Source organism: Heterocephalus glaber, unplaced genomic scaffold (genome assembly GCF_053883595.1).
Source record: "Heterocephalus glaber isolate CG9 unplaced genomic scaffold, H.glaber_assembly_v1.0 deba00001532, whole genome shotgun sequence".
In the NCBI taxonomy this organism is placed as follows: domain Eukaryota; kingdom Metazoa; phylum Chordata; class Mammalia; order Rodentia; family Bathyergidae; genus Heterocephalus; species Heterocephalus glaber.
In genome coordinates this window covers 24220265-24242215 of record NW_028258330.1, presented here as the reverse complement: position 1 = coordinate 24242215, position 21951 = coordinate 24220265, and the positions used below count along the sequence as shown (strand labels likewise).

General features: G+C 46.5%; 1 protein-coding gene across 3 annotated transcripts; it reads left to right on the top strand.

The window, feature by feature from the left end:
* The first annotated feature begins 1259 nt into the window (after nt 1-1259).
* Nucleotides 1260-21875, top strand: Sun5 (Sad1 and UNC84 domain containing 5). 3 transcript variants are annotated; one of them, XM_021246913.2, is made up of 13 exons: nt 1260-1476; nt 4223-4281; nt 4457-4531; nt 5312-5378; nt 6598-6659; nt 10350-10399; nt 11663-11697; nt 12353-12461; nt 17432-17510; nt 18438-18553; nt 19985-20152; nt 20628-20772; nt 21717-21875. In XM_021246913.2, the coding sequence occupies exons 1-13, from the start codon at nt 1400-1402 to the stop codon at nt 21869-21871; spliced, it is 1197 nt and encodes a 398-aa protein (XP_021102572.1). In that variant the 5' UTR covers nt 1260-1399; the 3' UTR covers nt 21872-21875. The 3 variants fall into 3 exon arrangements, with proteins under 3 accessions (XP_021102572.1, XP_021102573.1, XP_004868007.1); XM_004867950.3 differs by having other exon boundaries at nt 1261-1476; nt 20628-20714; XM_021246914.2 differs by lacking the exon at nt 20628-20772.
* Nucleotides 21876-21951: the final 76 nt, after the last annotated feature.

Here is a 21951-nt window from a genome sequence, read left to right as displayed (position 1 = left end):
TCAGGGCAAAGGCCCTGGGTTCAATCCCCAGTAGCACATACACACAAAAACTGCAAATATTGACCAAAGTCACTCTCAGTGTTTGCTTTGACATGAACACATCCGCCAACACTTCCAACACAAGGGACATTTGGGTGACATCCAGGTAACACAAAGGAAGGATTCCCATCAGCTCATCCTCAGGGCCCAGCAGCCTCCCTCCAGCAAAGTCAACCACTGTTTGCTGAGTGCCTGGCACACACAAAGAGCTCTGCATCCACTCTACCTCATCCTTGAGATGGGAGTTTGTTCTGCTCAACCCCGTATTCAGTGCCTGAAGCACAGCAGATGCTTAATACATTTGTTGAGTGAAAAAAATGAATGAATGCACAATAGAAAGACCCTTGTCACAGCTGATGGCAGAATTTCAATTTTCTCTTCACGGATTTCTCAGGAGCCTTGTACCCACCTCCTATTGCTGCTGTAACAGATGACCACCAATTTAGTGACTCAAAACATAAACTTATCATCTTCCAGTTCTAGAAGTCACAAGTTAAAAATGGGTCTTGCTGGGCTAAAATCTAGGTGGTGTCAGCAGGGCCACATTCTTTGCTGGAGTCTATAGGAAAGGACCTGTTTCCAGGCTGTCTCCAGCTTCTGGCTTCTGGTTCAACCCTCCATCTTCCCTCTTCCACTTACAAGGACCCTTCTGATGGCAATGGGCACATCTGGATGGATAATCTAGGAGTCTTCCCATCTCAAGATCAGCTGAGTAGTGACCTTAACTCCATCTGCTACTTGAAGTTCCTCTTTGCTGTTTAATTTAGGAACATTATTAATCCACTTCCCACAGGGACTTAGCTTACAATTTTGAGCCAAGGCCACCAGGGAGGCAAAAGTAAGTTTATTTTAGCTTCCAGAAAACACCTAGCCAGATAGTCCCATCATCTGGTGCTTTTATTTTCCCCAGTAGGTACAGCTTTATTAAAACAACACATGGAAAAAAACCCCAAACACATGGAATGCTATTCTGTGTGACACAAAATGTCTACCAGGGAAAAGCTCAGTGTGACCTGGCCCAGTTGCTGGAGCCTCAGCTGACACCCCTGTCCTGCCCTGTAAGGGCTGGCACAGCTCTTCCTGTTTTATGCCTTCAGTTTCCCCTTCTTAAAGATGGAGAGGTAATCACAGTGGTGTCCTCTGATGGGGAGGTTCTGGAGCCAAGCTAGAGACAGGGTGGCCTCCCCGCCTACCTACACTGTGAGGTCACAATATTCACAGTTCCACCTCACCCCAGCAAGTCCACATGTCACCTTCCAGGAAACACTCAGAGGTGGTGGCAGCAGCCACTTTCTCCTCATTGAGTCCCAGAGATCCCAGAGATCCCACCACCATTTCTCCATCCTAGAAAAAGACATCAATGCCACGGTCCTCAAGGAACCCTAGGGACCCATGTATTCTGTCTGAAGATATGGCTTACAATACCAGGCCCAGGAGGTGAGGATAGCAGCCCCTCCCTTTGCCCAGCCCTTTACACTTTATGAAAGACATTGTCCTCTCCTGGGAGGTAAGCTGGGTATGGCAATCATGCTGCAGATGTAGCAGCCAAGTGACCCCAGAGAGGTCTGGTGGTAACTTCCCAAAGTCTCCAGCCAGGAGGTGGCAGAGCAGCCATCCTTCCAGCATGTGGTTCTTGCACACCTGCTGTGTGCTGGGCATGGGGCAGGTGTCACAGCAAAGCAGAGCAGCTCAATGCTATAGGCCAGTGTTACAGCTCAGTGTCACAGCCAAAGTGCCACAGCTCGGAGGCACAGCTGAGCACTACAGCTCAGTCTGGCAGCTCTGGGTCATAGCTCTCACATTTTGAAGACTTGAGAAACCAAAGGTCACTTGAAGAGGAACCTTTATTACACCTTTATTAATAAAGTTTATTAACTTTATTAACCTTTATTATATGTATTAATATTACATATTATTCAGAGGGATTCATACTCTGAAGTCTGAGTGCTCTACCAGAACTGAGACCCTCCTTATATAGGGATCTACAGGGTAGATGAGCATGCTCACTGAAGCAGAGGGGTGGAGCTACAGAACATTCTCACATGGGGGCAAAATTTAACAGAACATTCTTGTAGGGGCGGAGCTTAACAGAACATTCCTGAAAGGGCACACAGTTCAAACAGTCATAAAACATTTTGATACATTGGGCTGGAGCATCACAAACTGTTACATTTCCAGAACAAAACATTTTATGGGAAAAAAAAAAACAAAAAACGTGGAGGCAAGACAAAGGTATTATTGTGTATTATTGCTCTATCAGAGACCAGGGAGCACATTGTGCCAAACCCATATGTTCCCAGCCTTTAGGGAGCTCACACTTGTGAAGGAGGCAGGCATTGAACAAGAAAATGCACATCTCTGTCCCCTGAATTTGTGAGGGAGCCTCTGGTTGCAGGTTACAGAAATTCCAACCCAAAATGATGCCCACTTCTGGGCCCCAGGACAGCGATTGTATCCCAGGAAGGTATACAAAACAAACTCAGCTACTCAGGAGGCTGAAGCAGGAGAATCAGGAGTTTGAGGCCAACACAAGCAGATCAGTGAGGCCTTGTGTCAAAATAAAAATTAAAAAGGGCTGCTATAGATCAGTGGTGGAGCATCTGCCTTGCTTGTATGAGACTCTGGATTTTGTCCCTAGTACTAGAAAAAAATAACCCCAAGAGTAAGGGAAGAGAGCCGGGGATTTAGCTCAGTGGTGCCGCCGCCTGCCTCACAAGCGCCAAGGTCCCGAGTTTGATCCCCAGTACCAAAAAAAAAAAAGAATAAGGGAAGAAACTATTAGAACCTGGATATGTATTTTTTAGTTAATTCCCTTGTTTTTAATTGATATTTAGGAATTATACATATTTATAGGGGATAACATGATAATTCAGTACCTATGTACTACAGATAATGATCCAATCAGGTAATGTGCATTTCTTTATCTTGGGAAGCTTCAGCCTCCTCTCTTTCAGTTATTTTGAGATACATAATAAGATGTTGTAAACTATTTGTCCTACCTCCTATACATTCTTTAGGAATATAAAAATAAATCTGTACATTTGGAAAGGACAAATGATATTTATCATAACTGGGTATTATGTAAGTGAACTTTCTGTCACTATAACAGAAGACCTGAGGCAATTAACTTAGAGAAAAGGTTTATTTGGGTTCATGGTTATGGAGGTTCCAGTCCATAGTCAAGTGCCCCTCTCTTGCTTTGTGTGGCAGCATAGCATGATGGGAGTGAGTGGAAACAAAACTTTCTCATGAGCCAGGAAGCAAAGAGAGCGGGAAGAGCCTGGAGTTCCACAACAAGAAGAAGCCCTAGTGACCCAAGGACTTCCCACTAGGCCCTACCTCCTACAAGTCCACAGCACTGTCCCATAGTGCCAACCTGAGAAGCAAATCTTTAACACATGGGCTCTGAGGAAGAGGCATTCAACATCCAAATTATAGCAGGCATATGGATAGTTTCTTAATAAACATAAACACAGAGGGGGTATAATTTGTAAAAAGTTTGTAGACCATTGCCTTAAGAAATACTTTTGTCTCACCTACCAAGAAGTTCTAAGGAGTGAATGGCTCCAGAGTATGTATGTGAATTCCCCATTCTTTGATGCCTCCCAAGACCCAAGTTATTGTTGTCATTTGGTCTTCCTTATTAGTCTCCTCTCCCTTCAGTCACAAGATGGCTACAATTCCTGGTGTCACACAGAAACATGGGTATCTAGGGTAGAAGGAGAGCGGGCGCTGCTTCCTGTGAGTCTTGTTTCAGCAGTGACAAAATCATTTCCCCAAGTCCAATATGGCCAGAGCCACCACACCCTACCCCAACTCACCCATCCTTGAAACCAACACTCCAAGGTGATGGGTGGGCTACAAAAGGTTTCAAGCAATCTGAGGCCTTAAATCTCATGGGGTAGCAGAAGGGTAGTAGATGAGGTATAAGACAAAAATAAGGCTTCTGACAAGAAGGGCAGGGAATGGCTTTTGGATAACAATCGCCATGGTGGCCATAGCAACCAGAGTCTTTTCCTCAAAAGAGGCCTGGATTTGGGACCAGCCAGAGGGATCCATCTCTGAGGTGTAGCCCGGCAGTTTATAAACTGCTCTGCAGCTCAGTTTCTCTGTCTGGAATGTGGTAACATCATGTAACCTCCAAACTTTAAAATGTGATTGTGATCATGACCCTTGTCCCCAGGGGCAATCAGCGAAGCCGGAATCCCTGCAGGGTGGCCGAGGAGTCCACAGCACGAAGGAGTGAGTCAAGAGGGGGACCCCTGGGGGCTGACTGGCAGCTCAGAAAGGTCTAACAGGCAACTCAGGGGGCCCAGCAAGAGGAGGAGATAGCGGTGGGGTGGGGGTAAGGGGATACTTGCACCAAGCTCATATCCCAGAGGGTGGCAGCTACCTGACAGTTCCATTCTCTCTGTAGATGATGGCTTCCTGTTGCCTGCCCATGTCGACACCCCAGCTGTCAGCCTGACACACTCTGTGCTGGGATATGTGTGTATGTATGCACTGAAGCCTCAGCTTGGCCATCGATGTGGCCAAGGAAAGGGTCCAGTCTCAGGCCATGTGGACCCCGGCCAGGCAAGGCCAGCCCTGCTGCAGGGTTTGCAGGCAGCAACAGGCTGAGCACTGAAGCCTCCCCACAGAGGGTCCTTCCAGGCAGGGTCTCTCTGGCGATTGAAAGGGGAAGTAGGAAGGAGCCTTGCTGTTTAAAGGAGGAGTTACCTGCCAGCCCTCCTCTGCTCTGATTCCATCATCCATTTATCTATCCACCCATCATTCCATCCATCCATCCCTCCGTTGAGTCATTCTTCAGTTTGTCCACACTGGTATTTGTTGATATGTCCATCCATCCGCTCACCCATCTCTGTGCCCATCCATCTATCCTCTCCTTCTCCCATGTTCTTACATTTTCCTATTCATTCATCTTCCAAGCCAGGCAGCCCCTCCCTTTGTCCTCCAACCATCTATGTGTCCTTCCACTTCCAGCCATCACGAATCCCTAATTTTTCCCTAGCTCCATGCGAGACACCTGGAGATAAACCCAACAAGGACCCTGTCCTTGCCAAGCTCCCAGTGCTTTCTGTGCTCCAGAGTCACTGCTGGCATCTATTAAGTGCCACTTCTTGGCAAGCAGTGCTCATCTGTGGGACCTGTACTCACTCCAGGCTGGTGCTCACCTATGGCTTGAGCCAGGGGCTGTCCAGGGGCTCTCCAGCTCCAGGACAATCAGTGAGTCTGTGAAATAGGATTCACCCGCTTCCTGTCTCCACTGTAGCCTGGTTCACCTGCCTGGCCTGCTTCCTGAGAACCCAAGCCCAGCAAGTCCTGTTCAATACCTGCAGGTGAGCGGGAGGTAGGGGAATGTGGATGGAACAACTGTTGACCATGCAACCCCTTCATGGGTTTGGACCTCCTCCTGATAGCCAGAATAGATAAGCAATCCCAAACCTGGCTTTTATCAGAACCCCAACCCAGAACCCACTGTGACTCCCCTGGCTCCAGCTCCTCTTCCTGCAGCCACCCCCACCCCCCAAATCCTGCCCCTGCTTCCTTTCCAAGTTCCCCTCATTTGGCTTCCTGCTGTGGACCCACAGGGCCAGCCAGCCTTGGGTTCTCTCTCTGGACACTGCTCCTGTTCCCAGCCCTACGCCCTTGCCTGGACTGTGTTGGGAATATGCCCTCATACTCAATTTGTCAGTGCAGATAATCAAGCATTCAGACATCAAGATATCTTGACAAGGCAAGGTTATTTTACCTCTGCAGAAAGGCACGAGCATGAGGGAGTAAGCGTATGCAGAGGCGCAGCAAGGAGCAGGCTCTTTTATTTTCTAATGTGTGAGAAGCAGCTGACCTCCTCCCCATTGGCTTGTTTGAAAGTTCACAATCTAACCCAATTGGCTAGTTTAAACCCGCTCCGGGAAAACCTGAAGGGTTGCTGGGCAGGGTTGCTAAGGGAGGAGAGAGTAGGGTATGGAGAACTGAGAGTCCTTGGCTGTTGATAAGTTATCCTCGGTGGTCAGTTGTTTTCCTGGAGTCTAAGCTGAGCAGACATTTCCAGTAACTCTGGTGTAAGGGGTGGGGGAGCGCTGCCTAAGGCGGACCAGAGGTTAAGATGGAGGTCTTCCTGTTTATATCCTTCGATGGAAAAGACAGGGCTGAGGTTTCTCACAACTGTGTTTCCTGCCCGGGCCGCTTGCTCCTTCTCTCCCTTTACCTGCTCCATACGTGTAAATTTCTTTGTGCTCTTGCAGAGCTGTCTGCCTCATTCATCCATTTAAAGTTTAAATTTTAACCTTTCCTTAATGCTCACTCGGGGCCCAGCCCTGGCCCGACCACTCATGAGCTCCCCCAGAGGCAGACACAAAACCAAATGCTAGGAGTGTTGACCCTGGGGTTCTAAGGGGAAGGTCACTGGGCTGACCCCTGAAGGCCAGTGCAGCAGGGAGAGAAGGGCAGGGCGTGAACCTGCAGGAGCAGCAAGGGAGTGAGGAAGGGGAGGGGAGCACTTGCCTGACTCTCCCGCCTCCCCCCGCCCTTGACGATGGCTTCTCTGGCTTCCAGATGCAAGCTGCTCTGCCAGAAGCTTGTGGAGAAAACAGTCATTCTGGTCCTCTGTGCCTTTGGTGAGTCTCCAGGGCCCTGCCTGGGTGTGAGCAGCCCTGGGCCCTGCCCCATCCTGGGGAGAGAAGATCAAGTGTTCTGCCACTGACTCTGCGACACTGGGAAGGCGCTGCCCCTTGATGTGCTCAGTGTCCCCATCTGTCTAATGTGGGGCAGGGGAGGGGGGCGGTGCTGTAAGGAATATATGAAATGATGGCCAAGAAAAATCATTATTACAGCCTCTTTCTGGCTTTCCATGGCTTCTTTCTGGCCACCGCCACTGCCGCCCACGTCACAGGGTTGCTTTCCCAAGCTAAGGAAACTGCCCCAACTCCACTGAAGTATACTGGCCTTGGAGTGGGGTGTCAGTGGGGGAGGAAGAAAGAATCAGATCCCCTAAGGAAAAATGAGGACAAGAGAACCTCCCTGCGTTAACCCAACAATAGGATTTTCTAAAATAACAGCTCTATTGAGATACAATTCTAGACCATAAAGTTCAACCTTTTAAAGCATATAATTCAGTGGTGTTTAGTGCATTCACAAGGTTGTACATCCATCACCACTATCAAATTGGGGAATACTTTCATCAATCCAAAAAGAAACCCCTTATCTGCTAGGAGTCATTTCCGCATTCTTCCTAGGCAACCACTTTTTTTCTGTCTATATAGATTTGCCTATTTTGGATATTTTATATAAATGAATAAAGCAACATTTGTTCTTTGTAGCTTCTTTCACCTAGCATAATGCTTTTGTGATTCGGGCCGGGGATTTAGCTCAGTGGTTTCGCTGCCTGCTGCACAAGCGCAAGGACCCGAGTTGGATCTCCAGTACCAAAGGGAAAAAAAAAGTCAAGATTCATCCATGCTGTAGCATGTATCAGGACTTTATCCTTTTATGATAAAAAAAAAAAGTCATGTGTGTGTTTGTGTGTGTGTGTGTCATATACTTCATCAATTGACAGATAACTAGGGTTTGTTTTTGCTTTTTGGCTATTTCTTCTATGAAGGTTCCTGTGCAATTTTGGTTTGTATGGTTTTTGTGTGGATGTGTTTTCAACTGTCCTGGGTATTCACAGAGGTGTAGAATTGCTGAGTCCTATGGTAGCTCTATATTTAGCTATTTCAAGACCTGCCAAACTGCTTTCCAACGTGGCATCTCCATTTTACCTTCTCACCAGCATTTTGCCTTCCCACTCATGAGTTGCTCCACATTCTTACCACTACTTGTTATTATCTTTCTTTTTTTCTATAAGCCATCTTAGAGGGCATGAATTAATATAACACTGTAGGTTTGATTTGCATTTTTCTAATGATTAATGATGTTAAACTGTAGGGGACAGGGGAAGGGGACGTTACCAGAACCTCTGCAGTTAGTCCTGGTCTCCTGCGAGCCACGGCAGCACACGGCGAATTACAGGAAAGGTAGAAAAATGAGACCGAGAAGAAGCTGAGCTTTGGGTCTGATCAGTGCTGCTCTGGGCGGCAAAGACAAAAGCCCCCAGCTTACCACACCTTTTATTCAGTACATTGGGAGAAACAAATGTAACAAATGACTTGCAGAGAGTTCAGTACATCGGGAGGAGCAAATGTAACAAATGACTTGCGGAGAGTTCAATAGTTCACATTGGGATAAACAAGGTGTAACAGAAGGCTTGCAGAGAGTTCAGTACATCTCGGGTAAACAAGATGTTAACAGTCCAAGAACAACGAGGAACTGAGCAGATGTTTGTTCTCCCAGGATGTTTCTTGTCCTGGAGAATCACAGCATCACTGGATCACTGAAGTCTCAGTTGTGACCGGAGGCCAAACTGGAGTTATTCTGTAGCTGGGCTGTAGGCAAGAGAACCAGGCTAACCAAAAGATTTTTCCCTAGAATTATGTAGCATTGCTCCCAACATTAAACAACTTTTCCTGTGCTTCTTGGCCTTGTGTACCAAAGCTTTGGAAAATTCCTACTCAAATCCTTTGCTCATTTGGATTGTCTTTTTATTACTGAGTTATAAGAATTATTTACGCAGTCTGGATACAAGTCCCTTATCAGATAGATGATTTGCAAATATCTCCTATTTTGTGAGTTGTATTTGCACTTTCTTGGAGGTGTCCTCTGAATCACAAAATTTTTAAATTTTGATGAAGCCCAAGTAATCTATGTTTTTTTTCACTGCTAATGCTTTTGGTGTAATATTTACAAAATCATTTGCCTAAAGGTCATAAAAAGGCTCTCCTATATTTTCTTCTAGAATTTTATACTTTTAGTTCTTACATTTAGGTTCATGATCCACTTTTTAATTTTATTTTTGCATATAGCATGAGGTAGGAATCCAACTTCATCTTTTGACTATGTATACCTAGTTGTTCCAGCACCATTTATTGAAAAGGCTATTATTTGCCTCACAACTGTTTCGGCACCTTTGTTGAAATTCGATTGATGCTAAATGTGAGCGTTTTATTTCTGAATTCTCAGTTCTGTTCTGTTGATCTATATGTCGATCTGTATTCCATTACTACCCTGGATTGATTGGTACAGCTTGTTGTCAGTTTTGTAATCTGGAGTGTGATTCCTCCAACTTGGTTCTTTTCCAAGATTGTTTTGGTTATTATGGATCCTGTACCTCTCCATATGAATTTCAGCAAAAGAGGCCAATGGGATTTTGATGGGGGTTGTATTGGTCAGTAGATGAATTTGGGAAATAGTGTCACCTTAACAATATTAAGGCTTTCAATCCATGAATATAGGCTATCTTTCCATTGCTGGTGGATATCTCACTGTCTTCTTTAATTTCTTTCAAGAGCGGTTCCTTATTTTTAGAGTACAAGTGTTGTGCTTCTTTTATTAACTTTATTCCTAAGTATTTCATTCTTTATGAAGCTATTGTAAATGGGATTATTTTCTTAATTTCATTTTCAGATTGTTCATTGCCATCATATAGAAATACAATTGATTGTGTGTATTAATCTTGCAACCTGCTGAACTCATTTATTAGTTATGACACTGGGCAAGTTGCCTAGTATTCAATACCTTAGGATTCTATGTGTGATATCATGTCATTTGCAAAAAGTGATAGTATTACTCTTTCCTTTTTATCAACCTGGATACCTTTTATCTCTTTTTCCTGACTAACTGACCTAGTTAGGACCTCCACAATAATGTTAATTAGAAACAGCAAGAGCAGATATCCTTGTGTTCTTCCTGATATTAGCAGGTAAATGTCCAGTCCTTCACCATTAAGTGTGATACTAGCTGTGAGTTTTTCCATAAACAGCATTGATCTGGTTGAGGAAGTACTCTTCTATTCCTAGTTTGTTAAATTCTTCATCAAGAACACATAAGTTTTAAAGATTTTTACATAATGGCTTCACTGATGAGATTTCAGTCAAACTGGAGATCACAAAATGTCACCACCCAAAAGAGACTACTCTGCTTTCTTCTCTTGGTCAATTATCCCCAGCAAGGAGAGGATGGGAGAGTGGAAGAAGACAAGTATCATATAGCTTATGTGACATATATAACATATGCCATTTGAACATGGAATGAGTATTATTGTTGTTCCCATTTTATAGAGGTGGAAACTGGGGTATAGAGAGGTTAGGTAAAGTCTCCCAAAGTTGTATAATGCTAGCAAGTGCCAAGGCTGGGATCTGAACTCAGATGCCTTCATTTCAGAACCCAGACTATATGTTAAATGCCTCATTCTTTTTCTTCTGGCCCCACAGGATTCTGGTTGTTTTCTATGCACATACCATCAAAAATGGAAATCTGGCAGGTGAGTGTGTGTCCTCGCAGGCAGCACAGTTGACTGCTCTCATCACAACCAGCGCCCCCCAATACCTCTTCTCACTCTCCTCACATCCGAACCCCATCAATCTCTTGCTCACTGACTCATGCCTGATCCAAATCTCTGCCTTTGTCATACTGCCCACCTGGGGGACCCATCTCTCCTACCAAATGTGATGTTCAAAGACCAGATGCAATATTTCTTCCACCAAGGTGACTCTTCTGTCACTCTTCCCCAAAGATGCCCCATCTTTCATTTCGGAAGGCCCCCACCTAAAGCAAATTAATGAAAATAAGGAACACATTTCTCTCTCTACTCAAGGTAGTTTGTTTGTTTCTGCTTAAATGAGATGAGATCCATTTTCTTTGTGGATTCTGGGAAGGAAAGAAGAGAAAACAAGTGGCCAGAGCTCCCTGTTTAGGGAAGTCTCAGAAGCCCTATAAGGAATAGGGTCCCAAGGGCCCTGTTTTTTCCCTCTCCTCTATCCCTTATGAATGACTTCATATTGTTCAAGGCCCAGCTAAAGTATCACTTGTTCCAGAACCACCAAGACAAAGCAGTCATATTCTCCTTCCTCTCACAATTTTTTATAATCATAAATGCAATTTTCTATAATTATGACTGTCTCCCCAACTCTCTGGCAGCAATTTAAAGGAAAGAGAAAGGGCTGATGCATCCAAACAATGTCCAGCTCAGTGCCAGGCACAGGGCTGCCACTATTGATATTGCATGGCTGAGTTGCCAGCCAGATGACTGAGGGTGAACGGAAGAATGGATAGAAGGATAGATGAGTGAATGGATGGATAGATGAAGAGAAGTTGTATGTAAATGACATAGGAATGAGGGAACTGATGGGAGGATAGATGGATATGTAAATGGGAAAATTGATGGGTGATATATTGGACTGATGGGAAGTCAGATAGGATAGATGAGTGAGTGGATGGATGGATGAATGGATGGGGGAGGGTAGATGTATGAGCTAGGGTGAATGTCTGGGAGGGTATATGGAAGGGGAATTTAGAGAGATAGAAGAGTAGATGGATGTGGAAGGTAGGTGGATGGACATAGATGGATTAAAAGGAGAGTAATTAGAGTTTAGAAGATTGTGGGTGGGTTGATGGATGGAAGAGTAAACAAGAAGTTAGGTGAATGGATGCATTTATGGTTGTGGGAGAATGGATGGATGAAGCTCTCTTAGGTCTAGATTAGGCCATCTGATGGAGATTCCTGCTTTCCTCGACATTCTACCAGGATAACAGCATAAATAGTCCACTGCAGAGCTTGAGGTAAGAAGAATCTGCTTATTAGTCCTATCACCTAAAAATCACAGCTATAGCAAAAGGTTACAGTGCATTGGCTAGGGATTCAGGCTCTACAGTCAGACCAACCTGGATTTATATCGAGCCCCACAGATCCTACCTGTCTAGCCTTATTCAAGCCTTATTCACTTCCCTGGGCCTTTGACTTCTTATTTGTGAGATGAGGTCGATTACCCACCTTGCTCTAGGAAATTATGGGCATGATAAAAATATATGAAGAGCCTTGACTAGTTTCTAGTACATAGTCAGAGATCAGTAAATGGTAGCTGAGAAGAAATATTAGTCAACAAGTCACCATCTGTGTCCTTAATTACAGACAAAATTCTCAGAACCATTAGAAAGGAAGGATCTGGGTTTTTTGTTTTTGTTTTTGTTTTTTTGTATCCGGGATCAAACTCAGGACCTTGTGCTTGCGAGGTAGGCAGCAGCACTCCTGAGCTAAATCCCCAGCCCAGGTCTTAAGAATATTCTAAACAGAAAGAATGGGCCCCAGGATAGGCCAAAGACAGTGGATAAATATCAGTCTAGTTCTGTGAGGGCTGAATAGCAAGAGGAGAGTTTGAGGTTGACAATAGCAGCATCACAAACCAGTGCGTTCTTGTTTTCACTCCTTCCTGATAAGGTTGTACCAAGAGAAGGTACGACACCACACTGGGGAAATCCAGGACCTCCGAGGTAGTGTGAACCAGCTCATTGCCAAACTCAAGGAGATGGAAGCCATGTCAGATGAGGTGAGACACTGGCCATTCTGCCCTGAACATCTGATTTCTCAGTTTGATTCCGTTTCCTGGATCCCAAGTCATCTTCTTTCAAAATGAGGGTTTTACCCCTCATTTTGATGGAGCCTATCTCCCAACAAGCTCCTAGAAAAGAATAAAAGAAGACGTATATTTATTTTTTACAAATTGCATGTTTAAAAACATCTTAACCATTGCACTTGATTAATAGTTTGGCTGGGTATAGAATTCTAGACAGTTTCTCCTGAGAATTTTGAAGGGAGTCCACCATTGTATTCTAGTTTATACTGTTGATATTGACAATTTTATTGCCACTCTTATTATTGGTCCTTTGTGTCTGATCTGTTTCTATCCCTTCCTTTTTACTCCAATGTAACTCCCACATGCGAGATGGGTTGGCTGAGTTTATGGAATCTGTAAGTTGATATTTTTCAATAGTTTTTGTTTTAATTCTTAGCCTTTCTTTCTTAAAATATTGTTTCTTCAACATCATCTCATTTTTTTCTCTCAGATTCTGATTCTATCCATGCCAAACCATTAAAGTGTGTTTCACATGATCCCTATGCTATTACCTGGTTTGTTTATTTTTTCATTTTTCATGCCTAAGCTTTGATATTTTCTTTTGAACTTTCTTCAGGCTTATTAATAATTCTGTATTATGTCTGTAAAACCTACTATTAATTTTAAATACTGCATTATTTAGTTCTAGAATACACATTTGATTCTATGATTTTAATTCTATGGTGACATTCTCCATCATTTTGCCTATGTCGTCAATCTTTTCCTTTGTTTTATTTAACACATGAGTCATGGTTATTTTAAAAATCCTTATTTGCTAACTCCAATATCTGGATTATCTATGGCCTTCTGTTTTCTGTTTTGCTTTGTTTTTCTCTTGGGTATCAACTATATGGTCTTGCTTTTTAATGTCAATAATTTTTAGTGTTTTCTAGACATTGTATACAAAAGAATTCTATATGCATTAAGTAATTATGTCTCCCCCCAAGCAAGTCCCCCCTCTGCTTTTTTTAAGAAAAATGAAGCAGACTGATCACTTCCTTCTAGACATTTATTGAATTGATTCAGACAGTCTCAACTGCAAATTTTATAAAATTTACTCAGAGATTTTCAGTTTAATTCTAATTTAGACTCTTTCCCATGCAGCTTCAAAAATTTGCAAATGTTGGCAGAAGGCTGAAAGTACTTGGAATAAAAATACTCCTGATGGGATTTTTAAAGGACTGTTTAAAATGTAAACAGTTTTATTTAGAGACAGATAAGTATCTGTTTACACAATAGAGTTTGAAACCTGGTTTACACTCTCTAAAAACTAACCAGAAGCCAAATTCAAGAGAGCTAATAGCACTCACAGGACACACACTAAGGGTACGCAGCCACTGTTCACCCACCTCAGGCAGGCCTGTTTTAAAACTAAAAAACAAAACAAAATAAAAGTTTGCAAATGTTTTAATGGCAAGATTAGCCATGTTTGAAGACTCTCAAGTTTCCACTTTTGCCTTCTAGCCCTGCATGAATGCAAAATCTCTTGCCCCAGTGATAACTTCTCTGGCAGGGGCAAACTTGGACTCTCAGTTTCTAATTGTGCCCAGGGGTGGTATCCCAGGGAAAATGCAGCTATCAGTACTCTATTGACTCACCATTTCTTCTAGGGCAGTGAAATCTCAGTACGGCTCACATACCTGTGGCACCATACCTGACCTCCATCCAGGCCTAATGAATCAGATACTCTGAGGCTTAGAGCCAAGCCACATGTTTCTAACTTATACCAAAGAGAGCCACTGTCCTAGGGCTTCCAACTCATCCTTGTTCTGTTTTGGGGCATCTTCCCTCAGAGGGAGCTTGTTTCGTAAGGCATATGAAGATGTAATATTTTATTCTGCCTTTCAGGAACTCTGGAAGTAGCTCCTATCTTGAAATTCAGTTAACATCTTGTAGGGGAAACTGGCCATATTGGAGGCTCCTTCAGTCCCCAGTTTTGTCACTTTGTTCCTATGTGATCATTAACAACTTTGCTGCTTTCTCCTTCACTAGTAGGAGTCTATTGTCTGGCCTAAGCCCAGATCATCAGCTCATGCCCAGAATCACCACAAGCCCCCAGAGATTAATAGAAATTGTCAGCAAATCTCAGAATGGTTCTCCTGACTCTAGAATCTTAGTCCATCTGGTCCTTGTTTCTCCCATCCCTCATAATGGCTTTAAAATATAATTTATTAGTGCCCTGACGTTTTTTTTATAACTGTTGTTATTGTAAGCATTGAGCTTACCTCATCTTACCTGACATCTGAACTGTCAGAAAAACATGCCAATGGGCTGGCCACACTTAGTAACCATTCAGTCTGGAAACACATCCTTCAGCCCTAAAAAATGCTCATTAATTATGTAATTAAACTAGTGATTTTTCTCACCAGTCCTGTTTTTTCTATTCTCATTTTTAGGCACTTATTATTTGGATGGTAACTCCTGAACTAATCTGCTACTTTTTTTCCCTTTTATCCCTGTTTTCCTCTCTTTGTCTCTTTGTTTTACAGTTGAGAAAAATATTTCCAGCCTTCTCTACCAAAACTTCTACTGAGTTTATTTGTGCTGACATGTTCTGAATTCTCCAAAACTTTGAGTTTGTTCTCTAGGCTTTCGCTTTTTTAGAATTCTATTCTTGTTTCAGGAACATAATATCTTTTCTGACTTCTCTGAGCTTATAAGGATTATTTTCTTTTTGACATTTTCTTCTTCCTGCGTGAGCTCACTTTGGGGTTGCCAATTTTGCTTGGATTTCCTCCCTCTTAAAGCCTCTCCCTAGCTGTCTGACAATCCTTAAGCTGACTGTTTAGATTTAACAGAGGAGAACAAACAAGCTGGCTACTGGCTCTGAAAGTGAGCCATGGATGTTGGCAGCCGTGGACTTCCCTGTTGGGCACATTTCCTTGGGGGAACACTTGATAAGGTGTCTTGGGTGGGCTGACTCCCCCATGAAGACTGGGGAGTGAGTGGGTTGGAGGAAGTCACTGTGGTCAGTGTACATACACATGCACTAAGTCTAAGCCCTACCTTCAACTCTGCCTGCTCTTCCTCAGACCAGAGATCCTCCAATTTTTGTTTTATTGAGATACACACACAGTAAAATGCACTAACCTTCTTACCCAGCACAGCGAATTTTACTTGTATGCAATCATATAACCCTACCCAAGTCACAATCCAATAGATTTCCAGCCCCCGGCCGGCTCCCTTGCCTCACTTCCCAGCCTAAATAGTTTCAGAAGTAACTATTCTGACTTCTGTCATTGTATATTAGTTTTAACTGTTCTGGATTTTTATATAAATGGAATACTATAATACTATGTTTTTTTTATATTATTCATAATTATGTCCATAAGATCCATCTATATTGTTGGTAACAATAGGTGGTCAATAGCTTTTTTCCATTTTATCACTGCCTAGTAGTCCATTGGTGATACACCATGGATTACTCATCCTACTAAGGATAGACATTTGGATTGCTTCTAATTTGAGACTCTTAAAGCTGCTATAAATATTCTTGTACAAACCATTTGGTGAAGATATATATTACTTAGTTCCCTTGGGAGTGGTTGTGTCTAGGAGTGGAATTGCTAGGGCATAAGGTTATGTGTACATTCATTTTATTATATGCTGTCATCAGCAGCATATGCAAATTCCAGTTGTCTCACCTCCTTCCCAAGAATGGGAATTATGTCTTTTTCATTTTTTCATTCTGGTGGGTGAGAAGCAGTGTCCCACTGAGGTTTACTTTGCATCGCACTGATTGTTAACGATGATGAGTGCCTTTTCACTATTCATTGGCCATTTGGATTTCTGCCTGATGCCTTCAGAGGGAGGGGTCTTCTTATTGATGTGTATGAGTTTGTATGTGCTCTGGACACACATCCTCAGTTGGATGTACATATTGCAAATATTTCATATCATTTCCCAGTCTACAGTCTGAATGGAAGTTTCCAATTTTAATTGGTCCAATGTGCCCAGTTCATGCTGCAATTGGGAGGAGTCTAATGGGAAGATGGTTGCATGGCCTGCGCTGCCCCTGTGATAAGGCTGTGCAGTCTTCAGCTAACAGGAGAGCCTGGAGGTTAAAGCCTGAGCTGTCAACTCTGCCTCTTACCAACTGTGGGAGCTTGAGTGAGCAAACCCTGTGCCTCAGTGTTACTATGTGCACAAGGGGGATGACAAAGGGACACCCTTCCTAGAGGCGCTGCAGGGATGAGCATGAATAGATGTGAGGTCGAGAATAGCACTGGCACCTAGGAGGTTCTTGGACAGTGCTCTGCAGCCCTGGACAGTAGATGTGTGTTTGCCCATCTTACAGATGAAAAAAGCAAGACTCAGAGGTGATTCTTGCCCAAGGCCCCACAGCAGCATCTTTCTGATTGCAGAGCCCTATCCTTGACCTCAGTGACTCCAGGACCAGCCAGGTGTGGCCATATACACCTGTAATCCCAGAACTCTGGGAAGCTGAGACAAGAAGATCAGAAGTTTGAGCCCAGCCAGGGCAACTTAGCAATTTAGCAAGACCCTGTCTCTAAGCAATAAACATTTTTTTTAAGGGCTAGGGATGTTAACTCAGTGCAAAGGCCCTGGGTTCAATCCCCAGTACCACACACAAACACACACACACACACACACACACACACAAAAGCCTCAAGACCCCCAGATGACATTCCATCCTGGTGGCCTTGAAAACTCACAGTTAACCCAGTGAATGGGGTGGGTGGCTCTCTGTCCCAGGGGCTTCCTCATGCATAGCAGCTGGGTCTTCTGTTTAGTGCAGGGCCAGTCCAGCACCTGCAGGGAGAGATAGGCCTGTAGGGAAAGAGGGTGCCCTGCAGCCACCTATCACCTGCAGAGGACACATACAAGGGACTATGATCTCTACGAACACACCAGGGCACAACTTGTGTTTTCTGCCTTTTCAGCAAAAAATGGCCCAGAAGATAATGAAGATGATACAAGGCGACTACATTGAAAAGCCAGACTTTGCCCTGAAGTCTATAGGCAAGTGGCCTCCCCGCCCCCCTCAGCCCACCTCAAGCATCCTCAGAGGTCAATGTCAGCTCTGGGTGGCCACTTCTGCTGCTGGGACGTCCCTCCTCTGAGCTAGACTATGCTCCCAGCTGGTTTTGTTTTCCCTAATGGGGTCTGGCCTGGGACAGGGGCAAGAGTTGAGCCCCTTGGCTCCCCACCACTGTAAGCCCCTCGCCATACTGAACACCTGGGGCTGACCACAGAGGTCACTGGCCCGAATCTGCCCTGGGGAGTTGGGAGACTGGCCAGAAACAAACCAACATGGTCTGAATGGCACGCAGGAGCCACAAAGCTCTGGGGGACCTGGCAGAAGGAGTCCTCCCACTAGGGGACACTTGGTTTGAGACTGGTGAGGAGAGAAAAGCACTCCTGACCAAAGGGACACATGTGAAAAATCCTCTGGGCAGAGGCCTGCAAGAGCCAGCAAGGGGTACCTGGGAGGCAGTGAAGAGGCAGATGAGCAGACAGGGGACAGGAGCTGGCAGGGTGCACTAGCCCACCACAGGGAACACCAGGCAGCACCAGCTGATCTGTTTACCCTGAGCTTAATGACATGCGGAGTCAGAAGGCAGCAGCCCAATGCCTGAGCCACCTTGGGCCTGGCTGAGCTCCCAGGGGCTGGCACCTCCCCTCCGTGCACTGGGTGCACTGAAGGCCACAGGCACAGTGACATGGTGAGTACACCACTGGCACCTCGGGAGCGCTTCAGTGCACTAGCTCATTCCTACACTCTCCCCTGCAAAGTGGGTGCTCTGGCTACTGCTATCACGGTGATCTTCAGTGCTCCCATTGTCTAAAGGGGACCATGAGCTCCAGGGAGGGCCAGGGACTCAGCCAAGGCCTGGTGGGTGCACAATGATGCAGTTCCCCAGTCAATGCAGTTCCCCTCCCATGCAGGTGCCACCATCGACTTCGAACACACATCAGCTACATACAACCACGACAAGGCTCGCTCCTACTGGAACTGGATCCGGCTGTGGAACTACGCGCAGCCCCCAGATGTGATCCTTGAGGTAGGGGCAGCAGGGGACAGGGGAAAGGGCAGGGTGTGGTCAGGGTATGAGGACAGGAGCTGCCAGCAGAAGTGGGGGTGGGAGCAAGGGTCAGAGGCCTGAGATGGGTTCAAGGAAAGAACAGAGAAATGGGGGCTACCAGTGCTGAGTACAAGCAGGGACAGGGACAGCTTGCTTTGCACTGGAAGGTCCCCCAGCCCTGGAACTTCAGGACCTGGGAACCCTCAGGACAGCCTTGGGGACAGGCCCCTGATATACCCATTTACAAAGAGCCAGGTCATTTGACTGTAGCCACACAAATGCTTACTGGGGTGTGGCAGAGCCAGATTTCAAAGCTGAGCAAATTGTCCCTCTGTAGTCTTGCCTCGCAGATGAGGAAACGGGGGCCCAAAGAGGGGAAGGGGGTCATCCGGATCACAGACCAAGTGACTCTTGGCTTAGCAGACACTGGCCGAGCATCTCGTCCTCTTAGCCAGCCACAAGTCGTCCCAAGTCCACAGGTGACATATCTATGGATCCCACCCTCAGGGACCTCTAAGATGGCAGCACTCAGAGTCAGGAGGGAGCAATGACCTGACAGGGACAGGGAGGCCTCCCCGTGGAGGCAGCTAGGGGTGAGCACAGCTCATCAGGCAATGAGAAGATGCCAAGGGCCTGCTGGATACAGGGAACTACTGTGGGACACAGGGAAGGCACGGTGGTGACAGACCCTTGCTGGGGAGGGGCCAGCCCCACAAAGACTCAGCAGGGCTGGAAGGGGGCTCTCCCCAGCCTGACCCAGTTCCTTGCAGCTTCTGCCCCTCAGGCTGCTCCACTGGCCACTGGGCCATTCACAGCCTCTCCCTCAGCTCACTGTGCAGCAAGCCCTAGTCTCCCCTGGTCCCAGCTCCTCTAGCAGGCCCTGCTCCACTTCCTGAACACCCATCCTAGCACCCGCTGTTCCAGCTCAGGTCCATCCACACTGTGTCTCCAAGAACCTGCTGAATGAACACCTTGGATGTGTGACTTCAGCTGAGTCTCTTTCCCTCTCTGAGCTTCTCTTCCCCTTTAGGAGGCAGGAGATTGTACTGGTTCATGTCACATTGCAGGATCACATGGCCTCAGTTACACTTCCAGCTCTGCATGGTCCTGGGCCTGTCTCTTCCCTGCTCTGTTCCTCAGTTTCCTCATCTGTAAAATGGGGACAGTAATGGTGCCTCAGAGGGTGACTGCGAGACTATGTAAAGGAGGGGAGGGATGAATGAGAGAATGAATGAATGGGTGTCATGGGGCTAGAGGCTGGGAAGCCCAAGCAGACAGGGAGCTCCCAGGAGGGGTAGCCATGGCTCAGCTCTGCAGAAAGGCAGGACTGGCTCCGCTAGGGCACGAGGACATATGGGAAACTGGACAGGTTGAGGAGCCCCTATGACAGCCCCTGTTACATCTCTTCAGCCCAACATGACACCGGGCAACTGCTGGGCCTTCGTAGGTGACCGTGGCCAGGTGACCATCCGACTGGCCCAGAAGGTCTACCTGTCCAACCTCACGCTGCAGCACATCCCCAAGACCATCTCCCTGTCGGGCAGCCTGGACACTGCCCCCAAGGACTTCATCATCTACGTGAGCTGCCTGGTGGGGAAATGAGGGGGCACCGCCCAGCATGGAAGTCCAGGCCTTGCAAGTGAGGGCAGAGTGGCAAAGGTGGGCTTGGACCCCAGCCTCCAAGGATGGGCACAAGCAGCTGCTCCATCCCAGGCAGGCTCTTCAGAGCCAAGAGCCTGCAGAGACCATGGCGCCCCCATTTTTCTGAGAAGGTCCATAGAATTGTCAGGACCTCTTGGGTAAAATGAAGTTCAGGGGAGGCCAGCGAAACACTCCAGTCCTACACATTAATGGCAAGGTTAGAAGTAGAGCCTCAGCCACTGATCACAGTCCAGTGCTCTTTCTGTCCATAACACTGTGCGGTGATGGAACACTGTCCAAAGAGGTGAGGAGTTCACTATCCTGGGAGGTGTGCAAGTCTCAGCTGAAGAGGGGAGATACCTCCGGGAGGAGGGCCTGTCCCTGACATCGTCTCCTTGGTCTCACTGCACAGGGCATGGAGAGCTCCCCCGGGGAGGAGGTGTTCCTCGGGGCATTCCAGTTCCAGCCAGAAAACACTATCCAGATGTTCCCACTCCAGGTACCTGAGTGCCTGCTGTGCCCCCTCTGGGACCCACTCATCCCCTACGGCCTGGGAGGTACACAGTCATTAATACCCATTTGACGAAGACACTGAACCTCAGAGAGATAGAGCCACTGCCCAGGGCCAAGAATGGGACCCCAAGGAGATCCACCTACCTCTGGAAGTCCCCATGTTCCCTGATCTGCCCAGGAGTCCTCTTGCTGCCTTTCTCCCAGGGGCAGCAGATGTTCAACTCAACAGGTGGGGGTGCTGGCTCCAAAGTTAGAGTCTGTACACTGGGAGTCCCCTAATCGGCACCTGAACCAATGACAGGTGGGGAAACTGAGGCCTAGAGGGGAGGGAGTTGGGGACAGAAGCAGGATCAGTGGTGGCTGGAATGGGTATGGGGGCCTGTCATGCCGAATGTCCAGGCTTGGGAATCAGGCCGTGACTGGCCCAAATCTTACTCTGGCCACAAATTTTGTATGATCTTGGGGCTTTTTTTTTTGCCTCTCTGGGCCTCAGTTTCACCCTTGTAATTCTCTGGGAGGTTGAAGCCAAGCAGTGAGATCACAGAGGCCATGCCTCTCCCTTTTGCACCAAACACAGGCTCCTCCCCTCCAGAGGGGCAGAAAGGAAGCCAGCCACTGGCAAGCCCTCCAGCCCCCAGATCCCATTTCATGCCCACAGCAATCTGGGAGCAACTTTTACCACTACCATCTTACAGAAGGGGGAAACTGAGGCCCAGAGCAGAGTGGTGCCTTGACCCAGGTTCCACAGCACAGATGCTGCCAAGGCCTCAAGGCTGGGCCACTTCCCCAACCCCAATAGGTCTGTCCTTCTGGCCTCAGCACCTACTGTCCCCATCCCTGAGTATGGACTTGCTGTGCTGTTGGGGCAGTCCATTCCCCTCTCTAGGCCTGTGAAATGAAAGTTCCCTTCCACTCTCAAAGGCCCCTCTGCTGGCCAGGGTGGAGGCCTGTGTGTCACCCTGGCCCTGTGTCCAATCTTCTCTTGCAGAACCACCAGCCACGGGCCTTTGGTGCGGTCAAAGTGAAGATCTCCAGCAACTGGGGGAACCCACGCTTCACCTGCCTATACCGCGTGCGTGTGCATGGCTCTGTGGCCCCGCCCACCCAGAACCCTGCCCTAAAAGAGTAAAGTTTATTCTTTAGCCCAGCCTATGTCTGAGTGTCTTTGGGCCCTAAAGAGGGACAGTGGCCTAGCACTGGCATCTGAGGCCACAGTGAGCTAT

Coding starts and splice junctions, on each gene's coding strand:
- Sun5 (XM_021246913.2), top strand. CDS start 1,400: ATGCCACGGTCCTCAAGGAACCCTAGGGACCCATGTATTCTGTCTGAA. Junction 17,511..18,437: donor CTTTGCCCTGAAGTCTATAG/GCAAGTGGCCTC, acceptor CCTCCCATGCAG/GTGCCACCATCGACTTCGAA. Junction 18,554..19,984: donor CCCCAGATGTGATCCTTGAG/GTAGGGGCAGCA, acceptor ACATCTCTTCAG/CCCAACATGACACCGGGCAA.